The following is a 26,362-nucleotide window of genomic DNA, read 5'->3' as shown; positions in this document are numbered from 1 at the left end:
CTCGCGCCCGCAGCTTCGCGCCAGCTCTCGGCCTGGCCCGGGCTCACGGCGGAAAGCCAAGGTCCGTGAAGGTCCAGTGCAGGAGGTCAGGCGTGGACGACAAGCCTGAGGACGCGCAGCCTTTGCAGATGGCCGGCACGGGAGCGCGCGCTGGGGCGAAAGCCGGTCCTGCTGCCCGAGGGGACGCAGTTTTGACTGCACTAGTCCAGGCACTACCGGCCGTGGGAGGGCCTCGGAGCTGGACCTCGGCGTCCAGGTGGCCCAGTGACCACCAGGTGGGCCCTCGGGAGGGGACCCGGCAGGGAGGTGGACCCCGCCGCCCCGCTCCCTCTCCTGACCGTCCCACCAGGACCTCCCACTCCGGGCGCTTCGGCCCTGCGCTCGCTGCAGCGTCCAGCTCACTCTGCCCCCGGCCGCCTCCCCCGTCTCGGGGCGTCCCGGGAAGCCGGCGTCGAGGCGGGACAGGCGGTGCCCGGGCGAGGACAGCGCGGGACTCAGGACAAGCCTCGGCCGTTCACCCGGCGGTGAGCAGGGGCCTGCGGCGCAGCGGCGGCCCGCGTGTCCGGCCCGGCCGACGGGCCCGTGTCCTTTGCTTCCTCTCCAGGCCCTTTACGCCCCAGGGGACGGGCTCCCCGCAAAGCCAGCCCCGGCGGCCGAGGAGGGGCAGGCGCGAGCGGGTCGGCGCCCGCAGGCCGCGCACAGGCCGGCCCGCCCGCCCCTCGCTCCCCCGAAGCTGGGCGGGCGCTGCCCGCTGCGGGCCCAGGGGCAGCCCGGGGCCTCCAGACCGCGGCCGCTCCTCGCCGCGTGTCCCCGCTCGCCCGCCGGCCCCGGGCCGCGGCCTCCGCCCTCGCCCAGCTGTCCCGGGCCGCCCGGGAGGCCGAGTCCCCGCCGCAGGCCCGCGCCTCGCCCGCGGCGTCCGGGCGGCCAGGGCGGTCCCGGTGGCCAGGGCGGTCCGGGCGGCCAGGGCGGTCCGGGCGGCCAGGGCGGTCCCGGTGGCCAGGGCGGTCCGGGCGGCCAGGGCGGTCCCGGTGGCCAGGGCGGTCCGGGCGGCCAGGGCGGTTCCGCCCGACGCGCTCGCAAGCCCTTTGCCCCTGGCTGGGGGGCGCCCGGTCCCTGCGCCCCGACTCCCGGCCGGCCGGGAGCAGCCCCGTCGCGTCACTGTGGGGCGGGGCCGCCTCCACCGAGGTGGGCACTGGCCGGGCGCAGCCCCTCCACGCCAGGGCGGGGCCCCGGGGCCTGTGCGCGCCCATCGCCGGGGAGGGGGAGGCGGCTGGGGGGAGGGGGAGGAGGGCGGGGGGGGGAGGAGGACGGGGGGGAGGAGGGGGGAGGAGGGCGGGGGGAGGAGGGGGAGGAAGGCGGGGGAGGGGGAGGCGGGCTGGAGGGGAAGGGGAGGAGGGATGGGGAGGAGGGGAGGAGGGCGGGGGGAGGGGGAATGGGGAGGAGGGCGGGGGGAGAAAGAGGGGGAGGAGAGGGGGAGGAGGGCTGGGCAGAAGGGGGAGGGCTGGGGCGGGGGGGGGGGGGTGGGACGGCGGGGCAGGCTGGGGCGGGAGGGGGAGGGCTGGGGCGGGACGGGGGCGGGAGGGGGAGGGCTGGGGCGGGAGGGGGGAGGGAGTGGGGGAGGGCTGGAGCCGGGGACCCGCCGGCTCCTGCGCCTGCGCAGTGGCTGCCGCGCGCTGATCCGGCAGGCGCCGCGCGGGCACCCTGCCGTGACGTCACAGCGGCGCGCCGGCCCCAGAGAGGACCCCGTCGCCGCCGCGTCCCCTCGGGTCCTTGAGCCGGTGCCGCCCGCGGAGCCATGGCCTTGAGGCTGCTGAGACTCGTCCCCGCGACCGCGGCGGCGCGGAGCCCCGCGGCGGCCGCCCAGCGCGTGGTGAGCGCGGCGCGTCCTGGACTGTTCTTCGCCCGGGGCTCCTCACCCCCGGGGCTTCTTCCTCACCCCCGCGGCCCCGCGGCCCCCTCACCCCCGCGGCCCCCTCACCCCCGCGGCCCCCTCACCCCGCGGCCCCCTCACCCCCGCGGCCCCGGCCTCCCTCGCTGGGTCTCCGCCCTCCGGGAGCGCCCTGAGTGGCGCTCGGTTCGTCCGAGGCCGGCGAGCTCCCGGCCTTTTTCTCGGCTCCGGGCAGAGGCGGGGTCCAAGGCCGCCCAGCGGGGCGCGGGGCGGGGGGTCCCTCCTTCCAGCAGCCCCGGGGGGCCGGGAGCCGGGAAGGTTAAGGCTGCGGGAGACCGGGGGCCGCCTGAGCCCGAGCGGCGGGAGGGCGTGACTCGCGCCGAGCCGAGCCGCGGAGAACCGGCTGGTCGGCGGCGTCTTGTGGCTGCTGTGTCGTCGCCGCTTTGCTTACGAGCGGCCGGGGCTACGCTGGCGCGAAACTGGGGGGGGACGTGACCCCCACGCCCGAGATTTTGAACGGACGCGTGTGACAGTGTCACGGAAAGGGCGCGACGGCGCCTGCAGGAGACAGCGGCTCCAGGAGAGGAGACCGCGCAAGAGGAGTGGGTGTGGCGATGCCCGCTCTGCGGGGGCTGTCCGTGGAAGCGAGGGCTGCGGAGTGGAGGGCCACTCCGGCCTGGCCGGCCACCGGGGCCGCCTGCAGCGCCGTCCACTCTGCTCTGTCCCGTGGCCCCGGTGGACATAAGCACTCCCAGAAACCGGTGAGACGAGCGGGGCGCACCTGGCTCTTTGAGGACTAGTCGGGGGAATGGAAACGTGTCGTGAAAGATCAGTTGTTCCTAGTGACTCCGGAGGATGGGGCTGCGGGTGGGGAGTTCTGGAGAGACCCCCAGGGTTCTTGTCAGAGAGCACTTTTCCCTAAAGGTTTTGAAGTCGGGAAAAGGCTGGTTGATTGGAACACCATGGCCCGTGCTCTGAGCCAAGGTGTGGCATCCCCCGTGCCCGCTGGCGGTCTCAGGAGAGAGGCCGGTGTCTGGGGTGGAGGGCATCCATGCCTTCCATTCCGCCTCCCACCCTGCTGGGTGCCAGCTGCACTGGCCTTGCTGATACTTGCAGCGCTACTGCCTCCAGGTGTTCGCTTACTCGAACTTCTGCTAGAAACGCCGAAGGTCCACGTGGCCGGTTCCCTCCGCCTGGGGACCCGGGAGGGCGCCGCAGTCACCCTGTTAACCTACAGCCCCTTCCCCAGCTGCTCCGGAATGTGCTGCGCCCTTGCTTGCCGTTCCGTTGGTTAGCCTGGCGTCGTTTGGCTCCCTGCGGAGGTCTGTGTTTAGAGAGAGCGCTGTGTGCGTGCTGGGCTCCTGACAAGCCCTGCTGGGTACGTGGCGCGCCGCAAGCTGCTGCTGAAGTAGGCGAGCTTTGGCGCCGGCTGCCGCTTGCTAGTCCGCTGCGTTGCTGGCCCTTGTCCCCGCTGGACAGATGCCGAGGCCTCCAGGCTCAGCCTGTAGGTTCGCGTCTGGGTTGGGCGTCGGGGAACGCCGTGCCGTCCCACGTCGCCCTCTGAAGAGCAGTGTTCCTCCGTCTGTGTGTGCGGAGCGCCCCTCCTGGCGACCTGCTCCTCGCCGCAGGGCTGGGCCCTTGGCACGGGGCATCAGCCGTGTTTAAGGCTTTAAAGGTGTTGCGTGTGCCCGACCAGGTGCCAGTCTCCACACACTGTGCCAGGCTGCCCCTCCTCGCTGCGCCCTTTTCTCCGTTGTTTCAGTTCTCTTCCAGTTGTTCTTTCTCTGTCTTGAAGCAGGGAGGGCAGCTGGAGACGGGCGACGAGGCAGGCGGCCTGGCTCGTAGGTGACGGGGGGCCATCGCAGCCAGCACCCAGGCGGAGAGAGCTTCCGGGGTAGGGCCAGAGGGTGGCGTGTGTGATGGTGGAGCTGGCGATCAGGCTGGCACCCTGCCTGCCCCGTATTCCCTGGAGGGTCGTGGATGGCGGTGCGGGGGGCGGGGCAGGGGGTGTAGGGGTCTGGCCTAGGAGCTGTTGGTGCCCTTGGGGTGTCTGGTGGGACCGTCTGGCGCTCAGGACAGAGCATGCGCTGGAGAAACGCTCTTTAGTCCCAGCCACCCCTCACATTGCTTCTCCCACCCCTGACTCCCACTGACCGTGGCAGCCCTCCCTGGCCCCGGCGCCGAGGGCTCGACCCGCCCACGCACTCACACTATGCTTACACAGGTGGTGAGGGCGTTGAAGCGGGCCTGTTGGAACCACGGTCACCATGGCGCTCTGACCCGGCGGGGGCAACGCTTGCCACGTCCGCACCTCACGGCCGTGTGCCGTTGTGTTTTGCAGGGAGGACTGCACACGAGCGGGCCGTGCCAGCTGCAGTACGGCCCCTTGGCGTTCGTGCTCGGCGACAGGGCGTCGAAAAAGCTGACAGAATACAGCAAAGTGATAACTGTGGATGGCAACATATGCTCTGGGAAAGGCCAGCTCGCCAGAGGCATAGCGGAGAAGCTGGGTACGTGCTCCTGCTGCCTGACGGCGTGCCCGGCGGGCTGCGGTTTGTGAGCCTCGGAAGACAGAAGACAGGACCCCGAAGCGGCAGTTGTAGGCCAGGGGCGTGGCAGGAGAGCGGCGTGCGAGCTGTGGAGGGCTGCGGGCTGCTCTCTCCCGACCACTCGGTGCAGGGGAGAGTGGGCAGCTGCAGAGCCCGTGGCTCGCGCCCTTGTCTGCCATGCATCGATTCTTGCAGGCTTTGCGCACTGATTCCCGCTGTTTGCACGCTACACATTAAGCCAAACTTGTGCAAAAGTCCATTACGTGCGTGGCTTCCTCCCTCCCTCCCAGTGCGCCGTGCGGACAGCCTGGGTGCTCTGGGCCCTGCTGGCCACCAAAGCCGGCCGCGCCCTCGGGCCTCATGCGAGTCTTTTCTCCTAGGCCTGAAGCACTTCCCCGAGGCCGGGATCCACTACGCGGACAGCACCACGGGGGACGGGCGGCCCCTGAGCGTCGAGTTCAGTGGCAACTGCAGCCTGGAGAAGTTCTATGATGACCCCCGGAGCAAAGACGGCAACAGCTACCGCCTGCAGGCCTGGCTGTATGCGAGCCGCCTGCTGCAGTACGCCGACGCCCTGGAGCACCTGCTGAGCACAGGTGTGCCCCCCCGCGCTGTGGCTGGCTGGGGGGGTCGAGCTTTTCCCCAGCACTGCTTGGGGGACAATCAGGACACCCCAGGCCACACAACACTGCCGAGTGGGGTCCTGGGTCCTGCATTTTTGCACGCTGGGGTGAGGTTTACGGCCTGTGTGGCTGCGCTGTGGATTGGGAAGTGATTTCGTGCACGGAAGTGCATCTATGATCTCTGGGAAATACTTGGCTTGGAAATGGGGTTGTGAAGGGTCTCCCCCTCTCTAGAGCGCACTGTGCCCCGGTGTCCAGTGCTCTGGGCTCTGGCTCACCGTGCCCCCGTGTCTCTGCAGGGCAAGGGGTCGTGCTGGAGCGCTCCGTCTACAGCGACTTCGTGTTCGTGGAGGCCATGTACAAGCAGGGCTTCATCCGGAAGCAGTGTGAGTTGGTGGGCAGGGTCCAGGGGACAGGCACCTCCTCGCCCCCCTCCTGAGCTCGCGTCCCCCCGGCCAGAGTGGCGCCAGGCTCCTGCACACCCAGCCGCCCCGACTGCCTGGAAGCCCAGCCCGGCAGAGTGCCCGAGCGGCCCTTCTGCGCGCTGGGGTTGACGTCACTGAGCACGCAGCGTCTGACTTGAGGCCTTGTCCCCTGCCTCCCTGCGCCCAGGCAGCCTTGGGTGGCCTTCGCTTCTCTGCCGTGCAGGCTGTGTCAATAGTAACGCCAGGCTGGGTAGCTTGGGCAGTGGACAGTGGCCCATGGGTAAGAATCACGGCCTCCAGTTAAACATGCGCCGTGACGAATAAGGGGCGCATGACCCGGAGGGCCAGGTGTCTGGACGAGAGTGTGCCAGTGCGTTGGCAGAGCCTGATCCCACCTGCACAGGCTGGCCAGAGCTGGTGGGCAGCCGAGGCCTGAAAGGTCGAGTGAGTGTCCCTGGCCGGCGAGTATGTTGGCGGCGGCCCAGTGGTGGCTGGGAGGGGCACTGCCGCTCGGCCCGCTGTGTGGGGCAATGGTGGTGTGCACATGCGGCAGGAGTGGGGGCCTGTTGCAGACCCCAACTCTGGGCCTCACCCACCCGGAGCAGCCACAGAGCTCAGTTGTTTCTGCCGTGCCCCTGGCCAGGCTCTGCCCTGAGCGCCAGGCCGAGGTTCCCGCTGCAGGCTTCCTTCCCAGGGCTGGCCAGGCGATGCGGATGGGTAATAGCCATAAAGGGCAGATGCCCCGGGGTGTGTAGAGGCAGCTGGGGGGCAGGGGGGGCGGCAGGGACGGCGTCCTTGAAGAGTGACGCCCCCGACACGCATGCTGGCACCTGATTCTGAGAATCGCCTCCTGTCTGCCCTTCCTTTAAGGGGGAGCAGGCTCAGCCAGGGGAATGTTGCTGACAGCTCTCTCACCTCCCAGGCGTGGACCACTACTACGATGTGAAGAAGGTCACCCTCTGCGAGTACCTGCCTCCGCACGTGGTCATCTACATTGACACGCCCGTTCCCGAGATCCAGAGTCGCATCCAGAAGAAGGGAGATGTAATTCTGCCCTCATTCCTGCCCGCGGGTCCCCGGGGCTCGCTCCCGGCCAGCCCTGCCTGCGGGCCTGGCTGAGGTCTCCAGACAAGTCCAGACAAGTCCCTTCTCCCGGGGTCTTCGTGCCCCGTCTTTCTCCTCAGTTGACGGCGAGTTCCAGCGTCCCCTGCTCAGCGTCCCCGGCCATTCCCTCCGAGGGGCCCCCGTCCGCGCCCCACTCACTGTTCAGTGTCCTCTGCACCGCCCGCGTGGCCTGAGCTGGTGGCCCCGAAGCGCTGCACTTGCCTCGGGCACGGGGCGGGGGCAGGGCCTGTCCTGACCAGGGCTGTCTGTCCTGTGACTGGTGCCTGTTTGGAAACATCATTCCCACCTAGCAGGGCTCGTCTGGGGGCATCTCAGGTCCTCGACACGGGGGTGAGGACACAGCTGCCTGTGGCCTGCTCTTCTGGGCTGGTCCTTGGTGCAGTCCGTCACTCCCGGGCCCGAGACCCGCTGCCCCGGCGTCTGTCCGTCCCTATCTGTTGCCGTTCTGTGCCCGTCACCTGCCGGGGCTTACCCTTACGCGCAGCGGCCAAAACTCGTTCTCAGCAGAACAGCTTTGCTCGTTCCAGTGACAGTTACTGAGAAAAGCGAAAGCGTGTTCAGAATTCTCTGGATAACTTCTGTGACCCGGGTTAGCGATGGGTTAAGGACGCTCTGAGGGCCGGTTCCGGCCGGGAACTTCCCCAGCCGAAGCCTTTGAAGAGCGTCGCCAGCAGCGAGTTGCCCTGTGTTTGAGGAGGAGGACGTGCTGCCAGCAGGCAGGGGCCTCGGCAGTCTGCGGTCTCCACTTTGTCGTCTCTCCTTTCTTGGTGGTGGCTTTTTAAAGGAAACCGCTGTCTATCTAAGTGCCGTGTCCAAATGCTTTAATGGGCCCTTTTATCAAGTGCTGAGTCCCCGTTCTATCTGCTCCCACGGTCCCCTGCGGCAACGCAGTTGCTGGGAGGAAGGCATGGGGGGCGGGCAGGCCCACTGGGGCGCTCTGTGCCAGAGGGGCCCGGGAGCCTGGCGGATGGGCAGGGCCTGCCTCACAGTCGCGTCTCTCTCTAGCCGCATGAGACGAAGGTCAGCCCGGCCTACCTGCAGGACATCGAACGAGCTTACAAGACGGCCTTCCTCCCCGAGATGAGGTGTGTCTGCACCCCGCGCGCACCTGGGTGGTGGCGGGTCCTCATGGGGAGGCGGCCTTTTTGGGGGGTTGCTTTGGGGTTTGCTTATTCTGTTGCTGCTCTTCTTGTTACGTGGCGTTTAGTTTGACTTGCTGCTGAAGTAAACCGAAGCTGTCCCGTGACAGCCGAGCATCGGGGGCGCTGTCCTGACACCTTGTGACGCTCAGACACCCCGGGAGGGCTCTTGGCGTGGCTCAGCTAGGCCCCAAAGAGCTCCTGGGGCACAGGCCCGGGGGCCCTTCAGAGGGCACCTCTGGGTGGCGCTTGGGTAGGCGGGGGCACCCACAGCCTTTCCCTCTAACTTGAAAGCCCAGGAAGGCGCTTCTCCCCTATGGTCCTGCTGGCCACTCTGGTCCTTGGAGGTCAGCACTGCCGTCCCCGGGCCCAGCCCATGTTGGGGGGGGGGGGCGGCGCTGTGCTGAGGATTTCTGGTGGGAGCTTTCAAAGTTTTTAAAAACTAAAGCATCCCTTGATACCTAAAAACCTCGCGTTCCTGTCCTTGAGAGTTGGAAGGTGACTATAAAATAGTGAGCAAAACCATATGGTCTAGTCATTTTGGAAGAAGCTTTAATTTTCACTTTATTTTTATTAGAAAATTTTGGTTTTAAGTTCAACATTGTTAAGCAGCAGGTCCTGAGCACGGGCCGCCCAGGGGCTCCCTTCTGAGACTGTGGCCTGTTGGAGGCGCTTAGCAGACTCAGTTTGACCACCGGCGTGGGGCCACGTGGCTTCAGGCTGAGTGGGGATTCTCGGGGTGCTCCTAGGTCTCCACCCCAGGGGAGGGCGCTCTGCTGCAGGCCAAGAATCTGTGGGGTGCAGTAGATGTCCGGGCTGCTGCCCTGGCGAGGCCCCGGGTGTTGTCCTGCAGCGCCACCTGGTGGGCCTCCCGCCGGGTTCACCTCCGCTGAGGGAGGCCGAGGCAGCCGCTCTTGGATCCAGCCCACTGGGGCCGGTTGGTCGCTGTCTCTTGGCCGCCGCGCCGCTGCGGGCTCAGGGATGGGGGACCCGGCAGACGGTGTGATCGGGGTCACTGTCTCTTCTTTCATGGGGACCCCGCGTCACTCTGAGCGTCAGGCTAAGGCCTGGGGCCTGCTGCGCCTGGCAGCCCGGGCCGGGCCCCGCGCCTGTGTGCTTCCTGGGGCCGGCGGCCTCGCGTGGTGCAGGAACGTTGTGCGTTGCTCTCCGCGTTTGCCCGCGCTCGGGAATGGGCCTCGACCTCCCTCTTGCTTTTTCTTGCAGTGAGAAGTGCGAGGTTTTGCAGTACAGCTGGCGGGAAGCGCAGGATGCTGTGAAGGTGACGGGTCGCCGCTGCCTGAGGCTTGGTTCCGGGCTGAGGTTCTTGCCGGTCGGATCCTCGGGGCCGTTCCCGCTGGGCTTTGTCGGTGAAAGGCAACTCGGCCCCCTCTGGTCGCGAGGCTTCCGTTTTTCTTGAGTGCTTCCGTTCCCGTGGCCCAGAAGCCGCGGAGTGTGGGCTACAAGAGCCCGGCTTCCCTGCTCCCACCCCCGCGTGTGGGACGGCGGGGCGCGGCGTCCACAGAGAGTGACAGTGTCTCTTCCGAGGCGCTGGGCCGGCAGGCTCCCGGGCGGGGTCTCAGAGGCTCGAGAGCCGCCCGTGCTGCCGGGCACGCCGGGGGGACTCGGGCGCACCCACACGGCTCCCGGGGAGGGGGCACCCCAGCAGCTGACCCCAGAGGACACGCCCTCAGACAGCCCTGTGGCGCCCCCACCTGGCTCCGGCCCCCCTGAGGCAGCCCCACCTCCTGCCCCTCCCGGCCTGCTGTGTCTGCGCGCAGCTCTTAGTTTTCTTTCTGATTCCGTTTGGGCCTGCGGCTGGGGGCTGCGGCTGAGGAGTGCCCCTGGAGACCTGCGGAGCGCTCCCCGAGTTTGGCACCTTTTGAGGAGAAAATGTACCAGGAAGGACCTCCCCTGCCCCCAAAACCTAGGTCCTGGGTCTCTGGGTGCTCCGGGACGGGGCTTGCTCCTGGGTCTCTGGGTGCTCCCCGCCCCTCCCCCAGCCTGGGGGCAGTGTCTACGCTGCCCAGGGCCGCAGAGCCCTGACCCCAGAGGACAGGCAGCTGGCTCAGGACAGGCTAGCACCCCTGTGGCCCTGAGTGGCGGGCGGGGCGCCCCATCGAGGGCCGGCAGGCGGCCCCGGGGCTCCCCCCGGCCGTCTGTCTGGCTTCTCGCCTACAGAGTCCCCCACGAGGCACTCGCAGCGCGGCGCGCTCAGCCGCATCCCTGGGTGCCGGCCAGGCCTCACGGCGGCGCTGCTCTGTCTAGGTGGCGGAGGACATCGACTACCTCAAGCACGACAAGGGGCCTTGGCTCGAGCAGGACGACCGCACGCTGCACCGCCTGCGGATGCTGTGAGTCGGCGGGCGGGGCGGCCTGGCAGGCGGGCACTTCATCTGCGCGGCAGCTCCCGGTCCGCGCGTCCGGGCGCCGTCGGCTGCGGCTTCCCGCCCCTTCGGACGGCCCGTTCCCTGCTCTGGCGCGGGCAGGGGGTGCTTAGCCGCGGCATGCCCATCGGGCAGGCTTGCGGGGGCGGGTCCCCGCCGGCTGCAGGGCGTGAGCCCAGAGGTGCGGGGCACAGTGCGGGCTTGCACGGGAGGGGTGGGGCGGGGAGAAGGGGGCACCTCCTTCCTGCCCGGGCGCCGTCACCGCGCAGAGGCGACATCCAGGCGGAGTGGCAGGCGGCAGCCTGGGCCAGACACCCTCCGGCCCGGTGGCCCCAGCTCGGGGAGCCCAGAAAGCGCCGCGCCCCCGTCTGGCGCCTGGGAGCCCGCCCGCCGCGCCCCCGTCTGGCGCCTGGGAGCCCGCCCGCCGCTCCCCACTGGCCAGGCCGGCTGCGCTTGGGGAAGCCCGGGGGACACGTGGGCTCCCGCCGCGGGGCGACAGCGAGCGACCGTCTGCAGGGCCTGCCGGGCGCGGGGGGTGCGAGGTGTCGGCTCGGCACAATGGTGTTTGGAAGCGTCTCCTGACTCCACGGCACCCCTGGGGGCGGGGGCTCCCTTTACTGTACAGGTCCGAGAGCGGCTCCCCGCCACGGCCCGATGCTCCCCGCCGCGGCTCTGGCCTGACTCCCTGTGGGGTCGTCGCGGCCTCGGTCGGCCGTTGCCCGCTCGGGTCCCCCGCCCCGGCTTGGCCAAGCCCCGCCAGGCTGCTGTGTTGCTCTGTGGTGATGCCCCCCGCCCCCCTTCCTGCCTCTGGCGCCCCGGGCCCGCTCCCGGCCTCCGTCTCCGCCGCACCCCGGCCTGCTCCCTCCCGGCGGCCTGCAGGGCCCGTCTGTGGTGCTCGTGAGGCCGGGTTCCTTTCCCAGGACCCGTGGAGGATGCGCCTTCTGGCGCCTCCGACCACCCCCTGCCCGGCCACTGCCTGGGCCCGGGGTTCCCTGAGCCGACGGCCCACCGCTGCCCGAGCCGCCGCCTCCAGGCGGGGCTCCGAGGGTGCGCGGGTGCTCGCGGCAGGGGTCGCAGCTGCTGGGGCCGGGGCGCGGCTCCCCTCGGAGGTGGGAGTGGGCCGAGTGGCCAGCCGCCCCTTCTGAGCATGGCCGGGACGGCTTCCGCGGTCCTCGAGTCGGGGCCAGTTGTCCGGTCGTGAGAATGTGGGGGGCCACGCCCACCGTCACGTCGTCCCGTTGGGTCCGTGTCTGCCCGTGGGCTTGTCCTCCCTCCCCGGGGGTCCGTGACAGGCCGCGGCGGCGCCGTGCTCTGCCCCGCGCCGGCCGTAGTCAGGAGGATTCGGGGGAGACGGTGGCCCGTTTCCTGAGGCGGTGGCCACGAGTTTCCCTGCCGGTCTCACCCCGCCCCGAGCCCGGCCAGGCCACCCGCGAGCCTTGCATGCTGGCCGGGCGTGTCGGGGTGACGTGCCCGTGCCTGGAGGCGCCTGTGCTCTGCCCTGGCCAGCGGCTTGGGCTCACGCCGCCGTGGCCGCCTCACCGCGTGCCCACCCTTCCTCCGCCCGGCCGGGCCTCCCCACCACAGGCGCTGCGGGCTCTGCGGTGCCCGAGCAGAGGGTTTGCCCGGGGTGGGCCAGTGCGGGGCCAGGGAGGAGGCGGCACCAGAGTTGGGGGGTTGGGAAGTTGCCCTCCAGCCCCCCGCCCTCCTGCTGCCTCCGCCCTGGAGCGGGGTAGGGCAGGACGCGGGACTGTGGTCTCGCTAGACGGGCGCTCTGGGGAGGGGCTCTCCCGCCCTCCTCTCGGGTTCCGGCGTGTCTGCCCCGGGGGTGAGGGCCGCCCGGGCCCTGTGCGTGCAGTGCCGCCCCACGAGCCACAGGTGGCGCTGCTGCTCTGCGCGCTTCCGGGCCACTCGCCCTGTCAGATGTTCCAGAATTTTTCTCGGTTTTTCAAACCAGGGAAGCCCAGCTCCTCCCCCACCTCGAGTCTGCTAGCGTGTGAGGCCTGGCCCTGGGCCTCAGGGCTCTGCATCACCTTGCGCAGCGAGCACAGGGTGAGCCTCTCCTCAGGGGGACCCGCGCTTGTCCAGGTTGCAGCTCTGTAGGCTGAGGGTGGGGGCCCGCCCTGGGGCCTCCTCTGGGCACGGGCCTACAGCCGTGGGCCCCGCAGGCAGCACAGTTCTGGGGAGGGGCCTGGTGCTCCCCCGGGCGCGGGGTCACCCATCTGCGCTGCAGCAGTGTGGCCTTTACGGGGGCGCCGGGGCTCCCCTCAGCCTCTTCCGGTTTCTTGGTGCCCTTGGTGCTCTGGGAGGGCGCCGGGCCGGCCTGGTGTGCTGGGGGCCGGAGGCGCGGGCTCCACCCCGCATCCCCGACTGCCCCTTTCACCTCCTCCTGCCGTGGCCCTCGGGGACGGGAGAGCGGTCCTGCGCTGCCGGCTTTGTCTCAAGCCCCGGAGAAGAGATTTTTTGTAACGGTTTTCACTGGAAGCCCCCAGAATGCCTTCATCTTCGGGGGTGGCAGCTGCTTCAGGCTAAACTTGAGATGGACAATTGACAGCACGACACGTGTTTCAGCAGAACGGGTGTGGCCAGGGGGTCCTGCGGCCTTCCGTTGGGACAGGACAGCCCGGCTCCCTGCCGTGTGGCCTGGGGTCCTGCGTCTGCTTAGACGGTGTTGGCCTCAGGTCCCGCGCCTGTCGGAAGGCGACCCCGGGGTCTGGAGCTCAGTCGCTGCTTGTTCTGCGACAGGTGTTCGCGTGTGGACCTTCGTGGAGCCGAGTGCACGGTGACGTGTGGCCTGCATCTGGCCCTCCCCGCTGCCCGCGGCTTGGCGCACCTGCCTTCTGGTTTCCCAAGCCCTTCCACGTCTAGGGGGCGGCCGGGAGCGGCTGTGCCCACTCGTGTGGCCCTGGGGGACGCGCAGCTCCCTGTGGGCCGGGGGCCCGGGGGTGACGCTTTCCTCCTGCCTGGCTGCTGGGCGTGACGGTCAACGCGTGACCTCTCACCACGGAGATTTCCGACGCCAGCCTCGTACTCACCGCACCTGGTTCTGGCTTCGTGTCATCGTGTTCTTGTTCTTTTCAGGGTTCAGAACAAGCTGGAGGTGCTGAACTACACGACGATCCCCGTCTACCTCCCGGAGCTCACCATCGGCGCCCACCAGAGTGACCGTGTCTTCCGCCGGTTCACGGAGGTAGGTGCGGGGAGGCCGGGGCGTCGCTCTGGGGTCGTGCAGCTCTGCTGTGCGGGGGCCGTGGCCTCCTGGCCTCTGTGGAGCCTCCTCCCCTCGGCCTGTCCAGGCGGTTTCCCCAGGTTTTGAGGCTGGGCTGCCGTAGGCATCGGCACCGGTCAGGGCTCTTGGCAGCGTCCTCCTGCAGTCGGAGGCCCCTCGCCGTCCTCAGGGGCTCTGCCGGGAGTGGTGCTGGCGCCCAGGCCTCTGTGCTGCGCGAGCTACCCTTGCCCCGCTCCCGGCGTGCAGGCCCGGCAGTGCCCACTCTCCCGCGGCTCGGGAACTCTTCCTCCGGGAGGCCTGTTCCCGGGCGGGAGGCCTGACCCACGCAGCGCCTGCTCCTTCTGTCTTGTGGAGACTGTGGGGACGACGTGCTTGCGTCGTGGGCATTTACGTCTCCTGGGCAGAAGGGACACGGGTGGCCCAGCTGCATAGGCATCCCTGCAGGGCCTGCAGGCCTGGGGCCCACCCGCCGGAGCTGGCTGCAGTGGCGCTCGGGGCCCGCTGAGAGCGCCTTTCTGCTGGGGCTTCCCGCCTACCTCCCTGTCACACGAGGGCACGCTCTTCAGCGAGGCCCAGTCATGGTGGACTCACCCGCCTGCATCCCCACCCCCGGCGGCTTTGCTTCCCAGCGTTCCTCGTGCTGGGCCCCTGGTGGTTCTCGGAGCTCAGCCTCGCACGTCAGCACGGCCAGAGGTCTCCCGGGGCCTCTGTCCCAGCGCTGCGCCCGCACACCTGGCTGGCCTGTGGCACGCGTAGAGACACCCTTAACAAAAGCAGCTCACCCCAGCGCTTGGCGCCCCAGCTGCCCGTGCCAGCTGCCCCTGCACCCCTGAGCTCCCGGCCCCCGGGGCGGCCTCATCCTCCTGTATGCGCCACGCAGCCAGTCCCAGTGGGGCAGGCCACACGCACTGAGTGGCCAGACGGGCTTCCAGCCTGTAGCCACCGAGCTCGCTTCCTCCTGGGCCCCTGGCAGATGTCTCTGTGGCGAGCCAGCGAGTGGCTAGTTTGGGCTTTGCAGGCCGGGCCCTGGGGTCCAGAGCCGTCAGCGGGCGGGGCAGTGGCCTGCAGGAGCCACCGGGGAGGCCGTGTGACCCGTAGCAGCCGCCGCCGGGCCGCCTTCTGCACAGTCAGTGACGTGTCCCGGTTGCTCCATCAGCATCTCTCGGCTCCTTGTTCTTTCTGAAGCAGCTCCGCTTCCCGAAACGGCCGCGGCCGCCTGCCAGGGGCTCCCCACGGGCAGCCGCCACCCTGCGTGTCCGGAGGAAGGAAGGACACGGCTGTGTGTACGAAGCGTACCGGGGAGAGTGACCCCCCCTGCCCCGGGAGCCTGGTCCAGGCCCTTCGCCTGTGCCCTCCGGGCGGAGGCTGCCAGGACGGGGTGGGGGCAGGGCCGGGGTCCTCCTGTTCTTTCAGTCTTGGTTTAAATCAAGCATGACGGGGGCCTCACGCTGTTAGCACTGGGAGGCACCCGCCCCGCCCCGCGCGCTCCCACCCTTGCGCCCTCCGGGGGTGCCCTGAGTCCTGCCAGAGACTGTCGCTCCTCACACTCGCCTCTTCAGTCGTGACGGGCCCTGGCGTCTACACGGCCTGTTTGCGTGAAACCAGAAGGGCACGCGGAGGCGCCTCCCGTCAGTGAGATTTCTCCGGGAATGCGCGCGCCTGCGAGAGGGAAGCGGGAGCCGGAGCGGCTCAGGGAGCAGGGAACTGGGCCGGCCAGGCCTGCGTCCGGAGTAGGGCAGCCGCGCCCCGCACCAGGCCCTGCTGGGCCGCCCTCCGTGGCGGCGTGCACGGGCGCGGCCGGGATTCCTCCCAGAGTCCCCGGTGGCCGCGGGCCCGGCTTTGGCGGTGCAGTTGCTTGAAGAGCGGGTGCCGGCGCGGGCTGGGTGGACGGCGCGGTTCGCCCCTCCTCAGTGTGGGATGCTCCGGGTGGAGCCCCCGCAGGGTGTCAGGGCCTGAGTGTGCGGGCCGGGCCCGGGGTGGGCACACCCCCGATCTCGCAGCTTGCCTCTCTGGCGGGGGTGCTCTGCTCTGGTTCCGCCCTCTCTCAGCGCGATGAGCTCAGAGCCGAACTGTCGGCCCTTGACGGGCGTCCCAGGGCGCTGCTGCGCTGGAGGACACGGGCCCGCCCCGAGGGGCGACTGTGCCCTCACCTGTGGGCCGCGGGCCCTTCAGTCACGGAGGTCACGAAGGACGGACGCTCGGGCGCGTTTCGGGTGCGGGTGGGGGCGGCCGGGAGGGGCCTGCAGGCTCGCTCGAGTCCTCAGCCTGCCCCCCCCCGCCCCCCCCCCCCCCCCGCCTCCCCAGCCGCGAGCTCCGGGGAGCTGGGGCCCCTTTCTCCTTTCATATTCCCGTGCCCCTGGCCCTGACACTGGCCCCCACGTCCCGCTTGCTTGCCCCTCCTTTGAGGCTCCTGGCAGCCTGTGCAGCTCGGGGGTGTGGCACGGAGCAGGAGGGTGCAGGGCCCAGGGCGCCCGGAGCAGCAGTCAGGCTGCCACCTGGTGCGGGGCTGGCCCCGGGGTGAGGGGAGGCCGGCGGCCCCCTGGAGCGCTTGGCACTGGGTCGGGCACGGGCGGGCGGGGCTGGCTGTGTCCTGTGTCCAGGCCGCCCTCGGCCCCCGCTGACCCAAGTGAGCACGGCTCGGGCTCGGGGCACCTGCGTGCCCCAGAGGAGTCTGGGAGCTCGACGGCTTCCACCCCGAGAGGTGCCCCGGGAGGCTGGCCCCCAAGGGGTGGCGCCTGCCCCACTTCTGGCAGGGCGCCCGGCCGGCGGGGTGGACCCTGAGTGCTGCCGGCCCAGGGTGCCCGTGCCTCAGCCCGGCCTCGCTTTCCTCCTGCCCGCGGGCGTGTCCCGCCGGCGCCCTTCCGCGCCGAGGTTGGGGTCCCGGCCTGGAGGGCGAGGCAGAGCGCGAGACGGCCGGGTCACCCTCGTCCGTGGCGGGGCCCCGCGGCTCGTGGTGACCACGCCTCTCCCCCCGCAGCTGCCGGGCCGCAGGTACCGCCCCGGGTACAACGAGGACGTGGGCGACACGTGGATCTGGCTGAAGTGAGCGGCCTCGTGACTGGAAGCGCGGCCGGAGGACGGGGCTGGCGCGGCCTGCCGGGATGAGCCAGGGCGCCGTGGCTCTGGAGCCCCGGGCTCTGTCCTGGAGATCGCGGGGACGCGGGGGCGCCTGGCCCAGCGGGCCCCGTGCCACGGGCTGCAGCGGCTGCTTCGGGACTCAGGAAATAAAACCGCTTCCCTCCCCCACACGCCTCTGCCAGCCCGCGCCCGCCCCCGTGCCCCCCCCCCCCCCGCCGCGCGTCCCCCAGGGGTGGCGCTGACGCTGAGCCGCGGGCGCCCCGCACACCCGCCACCCGCCGGGGGCGCGCTCCAGGAGGAGGCAGGGCGTCCCGGCTGTCCCTGGCGCGGCGGCCCGCACCGGGCACCCCCGTCTGCTGCAACTGGGGTCCCCCGCCCCACCTGCTGCTACCTGGACCCTCCCCCACCCCCCCGCCAGGGGGTCGTGGAGGCTGCCGGGGCCGGTTGTGCTCGATGCCGTCTGGCGTCTGTCCGCTCGGCAGGAGCTGCCGGGTGAGCGCGACGCCCGTTCCCGTGGGAGGCTGGGGGACGGGCGGGCGCCAGGCAGACCCGCGCGGGCGGGCGGGCTCCTCCGGGGAGGGGACGTTCTTGCCGAGAGGGTGTGGTTTGGGCGCAGAGCCTGCGGCTGGCTGGAGCCCCCGCCCCCGCCCCCCGCCGGGCCTGGCCCTGCCGGCTGCGCCCACCACGGCAGCCCCCTCTGGGGCGCCTGCCTGCCTGCTCGCGGCCACCGTGGAGCCCCAGGCTGGTCCAGCGGGAGACGCCCTTCCAGGCCCCGTGCCGCGGGCTGAGTCCGGTGCGGGCGCCCATGGGAGCAGAGGCCTTCGGGGAGCCCGTGAGAGCGGGAGAGGCCGGTGTGTACCCTGAGGCTGGCGGGAAGCCCGCCCTGGCCTGGGCCTCGGGCCAAGCCCCCATCCCTTCTGCGGGCGGAGCTCCTCTGAGCTAAGGAGGTGGAGGCTGCAGCCCCGGAGGGCTGTCTGGGGAGGAGGCACCAGGGGCTCCCGGGCAGTGAGAGCGTCTGGGCTGTAGCCCCCGAGACTAGCCCGGGTGCGGTGTGGGCTCCCCGAGGGGCCGCGGCAGGTCCAGAGGCCCCAGGCGTGTCGGCCTCCACCCCGGTCATGTGACGCCCACCCCGGGACGGTCCTCGTGCCGCGGGCCGGGCAGCCTCCGGGACCCCTTCACGCAATGAAGCTCAAGGCAGAAATGTGCTTGGGGCTGGGAGGGGGGCAAGTGTTGGAGCCACTTCGCCGCGGGCCCCGCCTCACCCCAGCACCCCTCCTGGCGGCGGGGGCGTCCGGGACTTGGTTCCTCCCAGTGCCACCACTCTGGGTGCGGCCTCCCGGTCAGCGTGCAAGCTGCGGGTGCAGAGCGGGAAACCGAGGCACGGGTGAGCCCTGGCCTCAGAGGAGTCGCCTCGTCTGCGGCCGCGCTGGACCTCCCCCTAGTGGCCAGGGCAGGGAGGGCAGGGCCTCCCCCAAGGCTGGCCTTACAGTGTCCTCCCAGGGCCCGGCCGTCTCGGGCCAGGCGGGGCCAGGGAGGGTGTGCGGTGGACAGGACCGGCGAGGTCGGGGCCCAGCACATTCCTGGGCCCTTGGGGTTTCGCTCAGAGCCCAGGAGGCAAAGCAGAAAGGGTGGAGCCCTGGGGCTGGGTGCTGGGTGGGTGCTGGGCGGGTGCTGGGGCCCAGGGCAGCACAGGCCCGGGGTAGCCCCAGTGGTCTGCACTGTGGGGGTGGCAGGGAGCCAGGTCACCCGTGTCACTCCAGCTGTGTTGGTGGGTGCCCTCCTCGGCACCCAGCCCCTGCCCCCGTGGGGGCTCAGACAGGGTCCCGCTGGGCCCCGTGTCCCTCCAGGTCAGGGGCTGCGCGCTGCTGCCTCGGGGCCCCCCTGGCCCCTCGTGGAGATGCAGCTTCCCTGGCACGCGGTCCCTCCGCCCGGTCCCGGGACAGCACGTGTGTTTCGAGAACTTAACGGGTTTTGCCAGATGCTCCGTTTGCGGCGGCGTGGCTCCGCTGTCCCGCCCCCCACAGCCTCGGCTGGCCCAGCCCCGACGTGTCCCCCTGCCCCTGGGGCTCCGGGTGCAGGCCGGGGAGCGCCGCCCTGAGCGCCCTCCGAGCGCCCCTCATCTGGAGGTGGGCCTGGAGGGCCACGCAGGTGCGGTCGCGCAGCCCTCGGCCACGCCCAGGGCGGGGGACGCTGGGCCCTCCCTGCTGCAGGCCTCAGGGTGCCGCCTCAGAGGGGGGACGCTCCCTCAGGTGGGGTGTCTGCTGCCTTCCCAGCACCACCCCTCTGCCTCCTGCTTCCTGACCCGTGGGGGCTTGCTGGCCAGGACCGGCCCGGAGGAGCCCCCAGCCGAGCTTCGGGCCCTAACCACGTCCGCAGCGGCCTCGAGACCCGGGGTCACGTGGTCTTGAGCTACCGACTGCTTGGAGGTGCTGCCTCCCGCCGAGTTCTGGAAGCTGTGAAGCTCAGCCCAGTAGCCCAAAGGGGCCCCAAAGCCTCAGGAGGCACCTGCCCCGAGATGGGGGTGGCTGTGCTCCCCCACTCCATGCAGGGGGGTGTCGGGGCTCCTGGGCTGCCGGGCAGCCCCCAGCAGGGAGGAGGCTTGGGGGAGCAGGGGGTGTCCCTGCGGGGCCTGCAGACCCCAAGCCCTGGAGGTGGCAGGTGGAGGCGTCCTCACAGCAGGGCGCCCTGCCCTCCGCCGTGGCCGGAGGGAAACCCGCTTCTGCCTGGAGGAGGAAGCCCAACCCTGGCCGCCGCCAGCAGCTCTGAGAAGACTCTGCTTTTCCAGACCCCGCCCTTCACTTTCCTGACGTGGAAAATTCCTTGATTCCACTTCAGAGCCCGGCGCGCGCCAGCCCTCTGGCCACACCCGCGCAGCAGAGTCCCCCGGCAGCCCGGCCTCGGCCGCCAGCCCGCGGGGGCGTCTGGGCTGTAGCCTCCAGGCCCGGGGCGGTGGGCGCCAGGGCAGGGCCGCGGCCCCTCCGGCCAGGCGGGGCTCCCAGGGCGCAGACGGTCTCCAGGCCCTGACCGATGGGAAGGGCTGGGCGGGACGCTCGCGGGCATCCGCCAGGCCGCCCCGTCGCCCCGTGCGAGCGCAGCGCTCCCTGCGGCGTCCACACGCTCGGGCCCGAGAGCCTCCGGCACTCAGCTGCCCGCCTTGGGCGGGGACGGAGCTCATGGCAGCGGCTCCCAAGCCTTGTCCAGGGCCCCGCGCCCCTCGGGAAGCCCCATTTCAGCAGAACCCCGCTCCGTCCGTTTACCCAGCTGGGCCCCCATATCCTGTCACCCCGATGTCTGACCCGGGCCCCGCAATCCTCCACCCCAGGCGTGTCTCACCTGGGCCAGGGCGGCTGGGCCACGCGCCCGGCCCCTCCTCGGCTCCCTCGTCCACACCGTCCTGCAGCGGAGCCCGGCCCCCGGCGAGGCCCTTGGGGAGCCGCGCTCTGCCGGACCTGCGGGCTGCGGCTCTCCCCGAGGGCCTCACCCGCTCAGAGGCACCTCAGACACGGGGCCCGGTGGCCACGTGGGGACCCAGAGGTGGACACAGGCAGCATCCTGGCCCCTGGTGCACGTCCTCCAGCACCGTGTTGCAGGGTCACCGTCCAGGGGTGAGGGGGCCCGTCAGGCGAGGGACAGTGTGGTGCCCGCAGGCACGGGGCAGCCGGGCCGGTAGGGACCCAGTGCCCTCGGGGGCTGTCCAGGCTTTAATGCTCTTGGGGCCCCGGCACACAGGTGGGGGCGGCCGGGCAGGGGGCCGGGAGGCGGACAGCCGGCTCCCCTAGACCCCCACTAACCTCTGCGCTGCCTCTGGCCTCAGTGCCTGTGCAGTCGGCCGCTCGGCCGCTACCACCACCACTTGTGCCCCGGCCTCTAGGTCAGGTGCGCACGCCCACGCTCCGGGTGTCCACAACCACAGGGGCGCGTGCAAAGCCTCAGGTGCCGGGCAGCCTGTCTTCAGGGACTGGACTGGCTCCTGCGGCTGCACGTGCCCTCAAACATGCCCCCGGGTCTCCCCAAGAGCATCCTACCCCCACCTGCAGGTTAGACTAACCTCAGGCTTGATCACCCTGGCACTGCTGCCCTGCACGACACTCGCTGCCACGGAGACCAGACTGAGAGCCTGCTCGGGCCCCACAGCCCCCGTGGGTTCCCCGGCCGCCCCGCTTCTTCCTCTGGGGGGCTCTGGGCCAGTTCTGGGGTTCAGTTCACAGCCCAAGGCGCCTGGGAACACAGTGAACCTTCCCCACCTTGCTGTCCGTCTCCCAGAGCCCGGCTAGACTGTCCACCCGCCCTGACTGCCGCGGCGCGCCCGCGTCTCTGCCTTTCCTGCCTGCAGCGCTGGTTCAGTCCTGTTTGCGCCTGCAGGTTGCCCAGCGTGAGGGGCTGCTGGCCGCCGCCTGCTCTTCCTGGCAGAGCCCTGTAAGGACAGGAATGACACTGAGCAGGTGTTCTATGACCCCGCAGACCGGATGAAGGAGGAGTCAGAGAGTCCTCAGTGGCTTTTGCAGGCTTTTATTGGGATTTACCGGGTGCACGGCAGGTAGGGGTGCCGGGGAGCCAGAAGGCGGGCAGGTCTCCCAGCTCCCAGCAAGTCTTCACTCTCTGGGCTCTCCGGCCTCTCTCTCTCTCTCTCTCTCTCTCTCTCTCTCTCTCTCTCTCTCTCTCTCTCTCTCTCTCTCGGCTTCTGCTGGCGTCCCTGTGACACCGCCCTTAAAAGCCCATCTACCTATGCCCACACCCTACCACAGGTGCCCACCATCAGGCATGCGTTCAGGACCGCAGGGATCCATCATCTGTCCTGATGACAGGAGGGCAGAAAAGCCTGACATTTTTCCTTACCCTGCCCCAAAAGGCAGGGGTCTCGCCACCTCTGTCCAGTCTCCACGAGGCCTCTCACCCTCTCACCTTCTCACCTGCCTTCATCACCACTTCTCGAGGCGCTGGGCTTTTAAACAGGACATGTCTTCAGAGTCCACACAGCTCCGGCCCATCAGCTCAGGGCTTTCCACGGCCACAGGTCCCCCAGCCTGGCCACACGCCCGTCCAGAGGAGACGGTGGCCTCTGGCCGGAGCTGGTCTTCCGTGGGCTGGTTGTCCCTGCGCCACACAGCCATGGCACTGCCCTGGCCAACTCCTCCCTTCAGATGCTGAGCCATCTGAGAAGGGCCACCACCATCACCCCGATTTTCAGTGGGACTCAGACTGCTGGGCTTCCAGGGACACCATCAAACAGGCCGAGCTGGGAGTGAGGGGACACTAAAAATGATGCAGAGATGCAAATTGAGTAATTAATGAACAGCCAAATAATTATATCACATTGCTGGGCCCATAAAGTAGTTCTATTAACAAGCAAGTTTCAGAAATGAAATTCTGGCTGAAAATAAAGCGTGTCTGTGTTCATTAACACAAAATAAAAGAAGTGTCTCTAAATTAGTTCTCTGCGCACTGCCATAATGACGCTGCAGCTGGATGTGGACTCACGCTGGATTTGCCCATGGCCTTGCCATGCCCCATGAAATCTACCTTTTTAGCTCTTATATTTTTATCTTTTCATAAAATTAGTCTTCAAATTTTTAACTTGTTTCACTAAATTGGAAGTTGTAGACACTTAAATTGTTCATTGCTCATCATATGTTTAATTGAGAAAATATTCTTTCTACTGATGTGAGGTATCAAGTCAGCACGGGGTGATTCTACTAAATAGGAGAACTTGGTTTTACTCCTACATAAATGTGTAAACATTTCAAGCCAAATGTTTTCATAGGCACTATCTTTATGCTTCCTTTCAGAGTACATTTTTTGACAAATATATTTATAAGCTTAAACTTGTCAAAAAATTATATTTATGACTCATTTGAATGTTTCACCATAATTAGATCCTGCAAAATTGTAAGACTTCTCAATTGAGTGCCATTCTGGTCTAGAATACAAAATTATCTAGTTAAAAATAGGCGTTCCCTCAACAGATTCTCCCACAAAGTGAGTTCTGCTGAGGCACAGCCACGGGTCTCAACGTCACGTCGTGTGTGGTTATGATGCATCCATTTAATGTGCTCAGATCTTTGATTTTGGTCCATTTACATTTAATGTAATTACTGGTGAAATTCTTTTAGTCTTGCTGATTGATCTGTCCCATCTGTTTTCACCCCATTCCTTTTGTGTCGAGGAAGCATTACTTAGCCAGTGCTTTCCAGGAACCTCTTTATTGGATACTTAGTTTATATTTTTGTGTTTTTCTTGTAGAGATTGCCTAGAGGTTCAGGTACGCACCCTTGACTTGTCTGCTGTAGAGTGGGGCTTCTGCCACAGCCAAAGCAGCACAAGTGTGGGAGCCTCAGAGGTGTTCAGGAGTGGCCGCTGTAGGGGGGCAGCTGGGGCAGCGCCTGAGGGTCCACCTGGGGCCTGCAGAGGCCACATCTCCCCCAACCCCTCAGTCAAGCCTGGGCTGGAGCAATGCAGTCAGGCCATTCCTGCCTATCGGGATTCCTTGCCTGGGGTACCCGGTGCTTGGGATGGGGGGCCTGGCTCCGACTCTCAGCACCTGCTCAGCCCGAGGCTCTTCCTGCCCATGCCCGGCCCTTTTCCTCAAGCTTGCAGCCAGCACTGAGGTCTGAGATTCTGCTCGCCCCTCCCCCATGCACTCGCAGGCCTGTCCCGTCTCGCAATGTCTCGCGAGTCTAATTTGGTGCGGGAGCTAAAACAGACTCCGAACCTCGCACCAGACCTCAGAGAAGGAGAAATGGAACACGATTCCCTGCCTCGCTCCTGCCCTTTCTCTGTTTTCCTGTTTTACGAAGCTGACACAGAGTTGCAGCTGCTCTAGTCGGCCGTGGCCTCGGGCCCAGCGGTGTCCGTCCCTGCTCGGCTCCCCCCGCAGCGCCCACTGCAGCTGGGACGTCTCTTCTGGCTGCGGCTCTTCCTTTAATAGCGCTCCACGGTCAGTGTCTCCGGCTGCCAGTTTACTTTTATTTGACAGCGTCACTGTTTTTGCCTTCATTTTTGAATGATTTCCACATAATTTCTAGGTTGCGGGATCCCCCACCCCCCGACTTCCACACACCCGTCCTGCCGTCGGCCCCTCGAGCCTGCTCTCTTCTCTCTGGTCTGTCTCCTCCCGGGCACCCCTGGGCCCTTCAGGTACCCAGGCCCTGCCTCCTGCAGCATCCTGGGCAAGTTGAGTCCTTGAGAAGCTTTTTCACTTTAGCTTTTGCCTATTCCGGTTCTGGGATGTCTGGCTTCTCTATGGGTTTCAGTTCCTTGTTCAAAGACTCCATCCTCCAGCCGTGTCTCCCCAGTGGATTGAGCATGGGCTGGGCTGTGCCCGGCTCCCGCCTGTCCAGGAGAGGACACCGTGACGGACGCCCCTCCAGAGCTGCCCCAGCTCTGGTCCAGTGCAAGCAGGAGAGTTGGCTCCTGACCGTCCCCCGGGGCCCGGGTCACAGCCCGGGGCTCTGCATGCGCCCACCTGGGGTCTCTGCAGAAGGCAAGGCCCCCCGCCACCGCAGGACCAGGGAGCAGCAGGACCAGAGACCCAGTGGTGAGGGCTGCCGCCTGGTGAGCTGGGGGCCCTAGCTCTGCCCTCCTCTGGACTTGGGCAGAGCTCTGGAGGTGGAGCGTCTGCAGGTAGAGGCCCCGAGGTAGGCTGGCTGCAACTGGCTTTGAGGCGAGATGGAGGGGTGGCTCTGGGCCCCAGCAGAGGCTGACCTCCGTCCACTCCGGGGCCAGGCCTCCTGCGGGTCTCCACCCAGCAACCACAGCTGCCCTCAATCCTCCATGTCCGGGCTGAGGCCGTGGGTCCGGGAGGGGGGCCAGGCTGTGAGGACGCCTCCGGTCAGGAACACTTAACCTGGCAGTGGTGTGAAGAGTGGGTGGGTCCCCTGCCACCCCACACCTGTGAGCCCTGCTGGACTTAGGGTAGGTCACGTGAGGCTGACCGCAGCCCAGGAGGCACCTGGGCCAAGGCCTGGGGCTCAGCACCCCCGGCTTGGTGGGTGTATCTGAGCCACCACAGACAGCACTCGCGGGCAGGCGCCGCCCCGGAGCAGGGACTGCGGTGCTCACTGAGTCTCTAGCCAACTCCCTGAGCACCGCTGGCCGCCTGGACAGGCTGTGACCTGCGCATTCCTGCTCCCGGGGCTGAGGGGTGTGGGTGGCAGGCTGAGCCATGCCCCCTGCGCCCACCGCGCTCCCACCCAGGCCAGGCCCACCCATGTCAGAGCAGAGAGGCTGCTGCTGTCGGGCCCTGCCCCGGGCCTGCCTGCGGGGTGGGCTCACCACAGGAGACACCGGACCCCGGGGCCTGGGCACTGCCTGGGCTTGGGGGCAGCGAGACTGGGGGCAGGTGCAGGGAGCCGGACCCCAGCATCTGCGCCGCCTGGGGCCTCCTGGCCCTCCTGGGCCTGCGTCTCCCACCTGCAGGCCCCACACACTAATTTTATGTGACGTTTGTTGCCTGGTGCCCTTGGGTGAAAGCAGAGTCTATTCATCTGCAAATGTTTCCTTGAAAGCGGTATTGATTTTTCTCTGCTAAAGAAAAACACTCTAAAAACCGGCAGCCCGGGGTGGCAGCGGGGATTCTTGCCGAGCAAAGCGCTCCTGAGGAGGAAGGGCAGCCCGGGGCTGGGGCCGCCCGCGGGGAGACCTGGGCCTGTCTGCGCCTGCCCCTCTTGGTCTCCCCAGACTTGCCTGGTTGCTCTTCACAGGGACACCCCTCGGGGCGCCCGGCCCTCTGCAGGAGACCAGGCGGCCCCCCAGGGTCCTGAGGCTGGTGGGGCACCTTCGGCCCAGGGGACAGCGCTCTCCCTCCAGGCGCTGGCCAGCCGGCGGCGAGGAAGCGAGCCCAGGAGCAGGCGGCCCCTGACAGCCTGCGGGGTGGGCGGGCGCGGGAGAGGCGGGGCGGCCGGGGAGGGGCGGGGCGCGCACGCTGTGGCTAAGCGGCTGGAGCTGCTACCCGTCATTACTGCTTGTCCCGTCAGCCGCCCCCCGCAGCCTGTCAGACGTCGGGGCTGACTTCGAGGCCCTGCCTTCCGCGAAGGGCTGGAGCCGCGTGGCCGGGCAGGGCTGGGCGGGAGGACCTTCTCCAGCGCGGCCCGAGCGGGGAGGCTCCGGCACCGCCTGGGCCGTCCACCCCGGGCCGGGGCAGGTCCCGCTGCAGAGCCGCCCGGAGCAAGGCCCGCGAGCAGGGGGCGCGAGGCCGGGACACCACCTGCGCAGGCACAGCCCGTGCTGAGTCCAACGGCAACTCCGCGAGGCGCGGGTGTCGCCCTGGAGCGGCCAAGGGCACAGCCTTGGGGTCCGAGCGCGCCTGGGAGCTGTTGGCAGTGTGGCCTCCGGCGCGACCCGCGTCACAACAGGGGCTCTGGGGCCGTCTCAGCTCCTCCCGGCCTGTGTCCCGGTGCTGCTGGCAGCCGCGTCGGGCGCAGCGGCCGCTCTGGGGGCCCGGTGGGGACGCCCTGCAGAGCCCACGGGCTTGACGAGCCAGGCGCGGGTCCCGGGGTGGCCCGCAGCAGATGCAGAAGTGGCCCTGTGTGAGGGGGTGCCGCTCCGAGGGTCCCCAGGGGAGGCCGAGCTGGGGCTCAGGCTGAGGAGGGTGCGGCCCACCTGCCCGGTGTGGGGACCACAGAGACCCGCAGGAGAGCCGGGCCTGCCACGCTGCAAAGGGCCGGCGTCCAGGGCCTGGTGGCCTCGGGAAGCCAGGGCAGTCATCGGGGCGGGCAGTCATCGGGGCGGGCTGAGCAGAGCGAAGCCTGAAAGGGAATGCTGGTCGCTGGCCCTGGAGCCCAGAGACAGACGCTGGGCAGGAGGGCAGGCGCCCCCGGGCCTCGTGAGGGAGGGGCCACGGGGGCGAGGGAGGCCGGCCCAAGGCCCGGAGGGGGTGACAGGACTGCGTCGGTCCCGCTGTCGTCCGGGCACCGGGGCTGTGGGCCGA

General features: G+C 68.7%; 1 protein-coding gene across 4 annotated transcripts; it reads left to right on the top strand.

Annotated features, from left to right (window-relative positions):
• The first annotated feature begins 1,770 nt into the window (after positions 1-1,770).
• On the top strand, positions 1,771-16,596 carry NDUFA10 (NADH:ubiquinone oxidoreductase subunit A10). 4 transcript variants are annotated; one of them, XM_037524294.2, is made up of 10 exons: positions 1,771-1,870; positions 4,230-4,398; positions 4,818-5,033; positions 5,360-5,446; positions 6,408-6,529; positions 7,616-7,695; positions 8,974-9,028; positions 10,015-10,100; positions 13,212-13,320; positions 16,337-16,596. In XM_037524294.2, exons 1-10 carry the CDS (start codon positions 1,796-1,798, stop codon positions 16,403-16,405), a joined length of 1,068 nt encoding a protein of 355 aa, XP_037380191.1. In that variant the 5' UTR covers positions 1,771-1,795; the 3' UTR covers positions 16,406-16,596. The 4 variants fall into 4 exon arrangements, with proteins under 4 accessions (XP_037380191.1, XP_037380192.1, XP_037380190.1 ...); XM_037524293.2 differs by lacking the exon at positions 1,771-1,870 and adding an exon at positions 2,488-2,649; XM_037524292.2 differs by lacking the exon at positions 1,771-1,870 and adding an exon at positions 2,845-3,266.
• Positions 16,597-26,362: the final 9,766 nt, after the last annotated feature.

The sequence above is a fragment of the Talpa occidentalis genome, unplaced genomic scaffold, assembly GCF_014898055.3.
Source record: "Talpa occidentalis isolate TD23 unplaced genomic scaffold, MPIMG_talOcc4v2.1 talOcc4.3, whole genome shotgun sequence".
NCBI classification, from domain to species: domain Eukaryota; kingdom Metazoa; phylum Chordata; class Mammalia; order Eulipotyphla; family Talpidae; genus Talpa; species Talpa occidentalis.
This window is presented reverse-complemented; position numbering and strand designations above follow the sequence as displayed.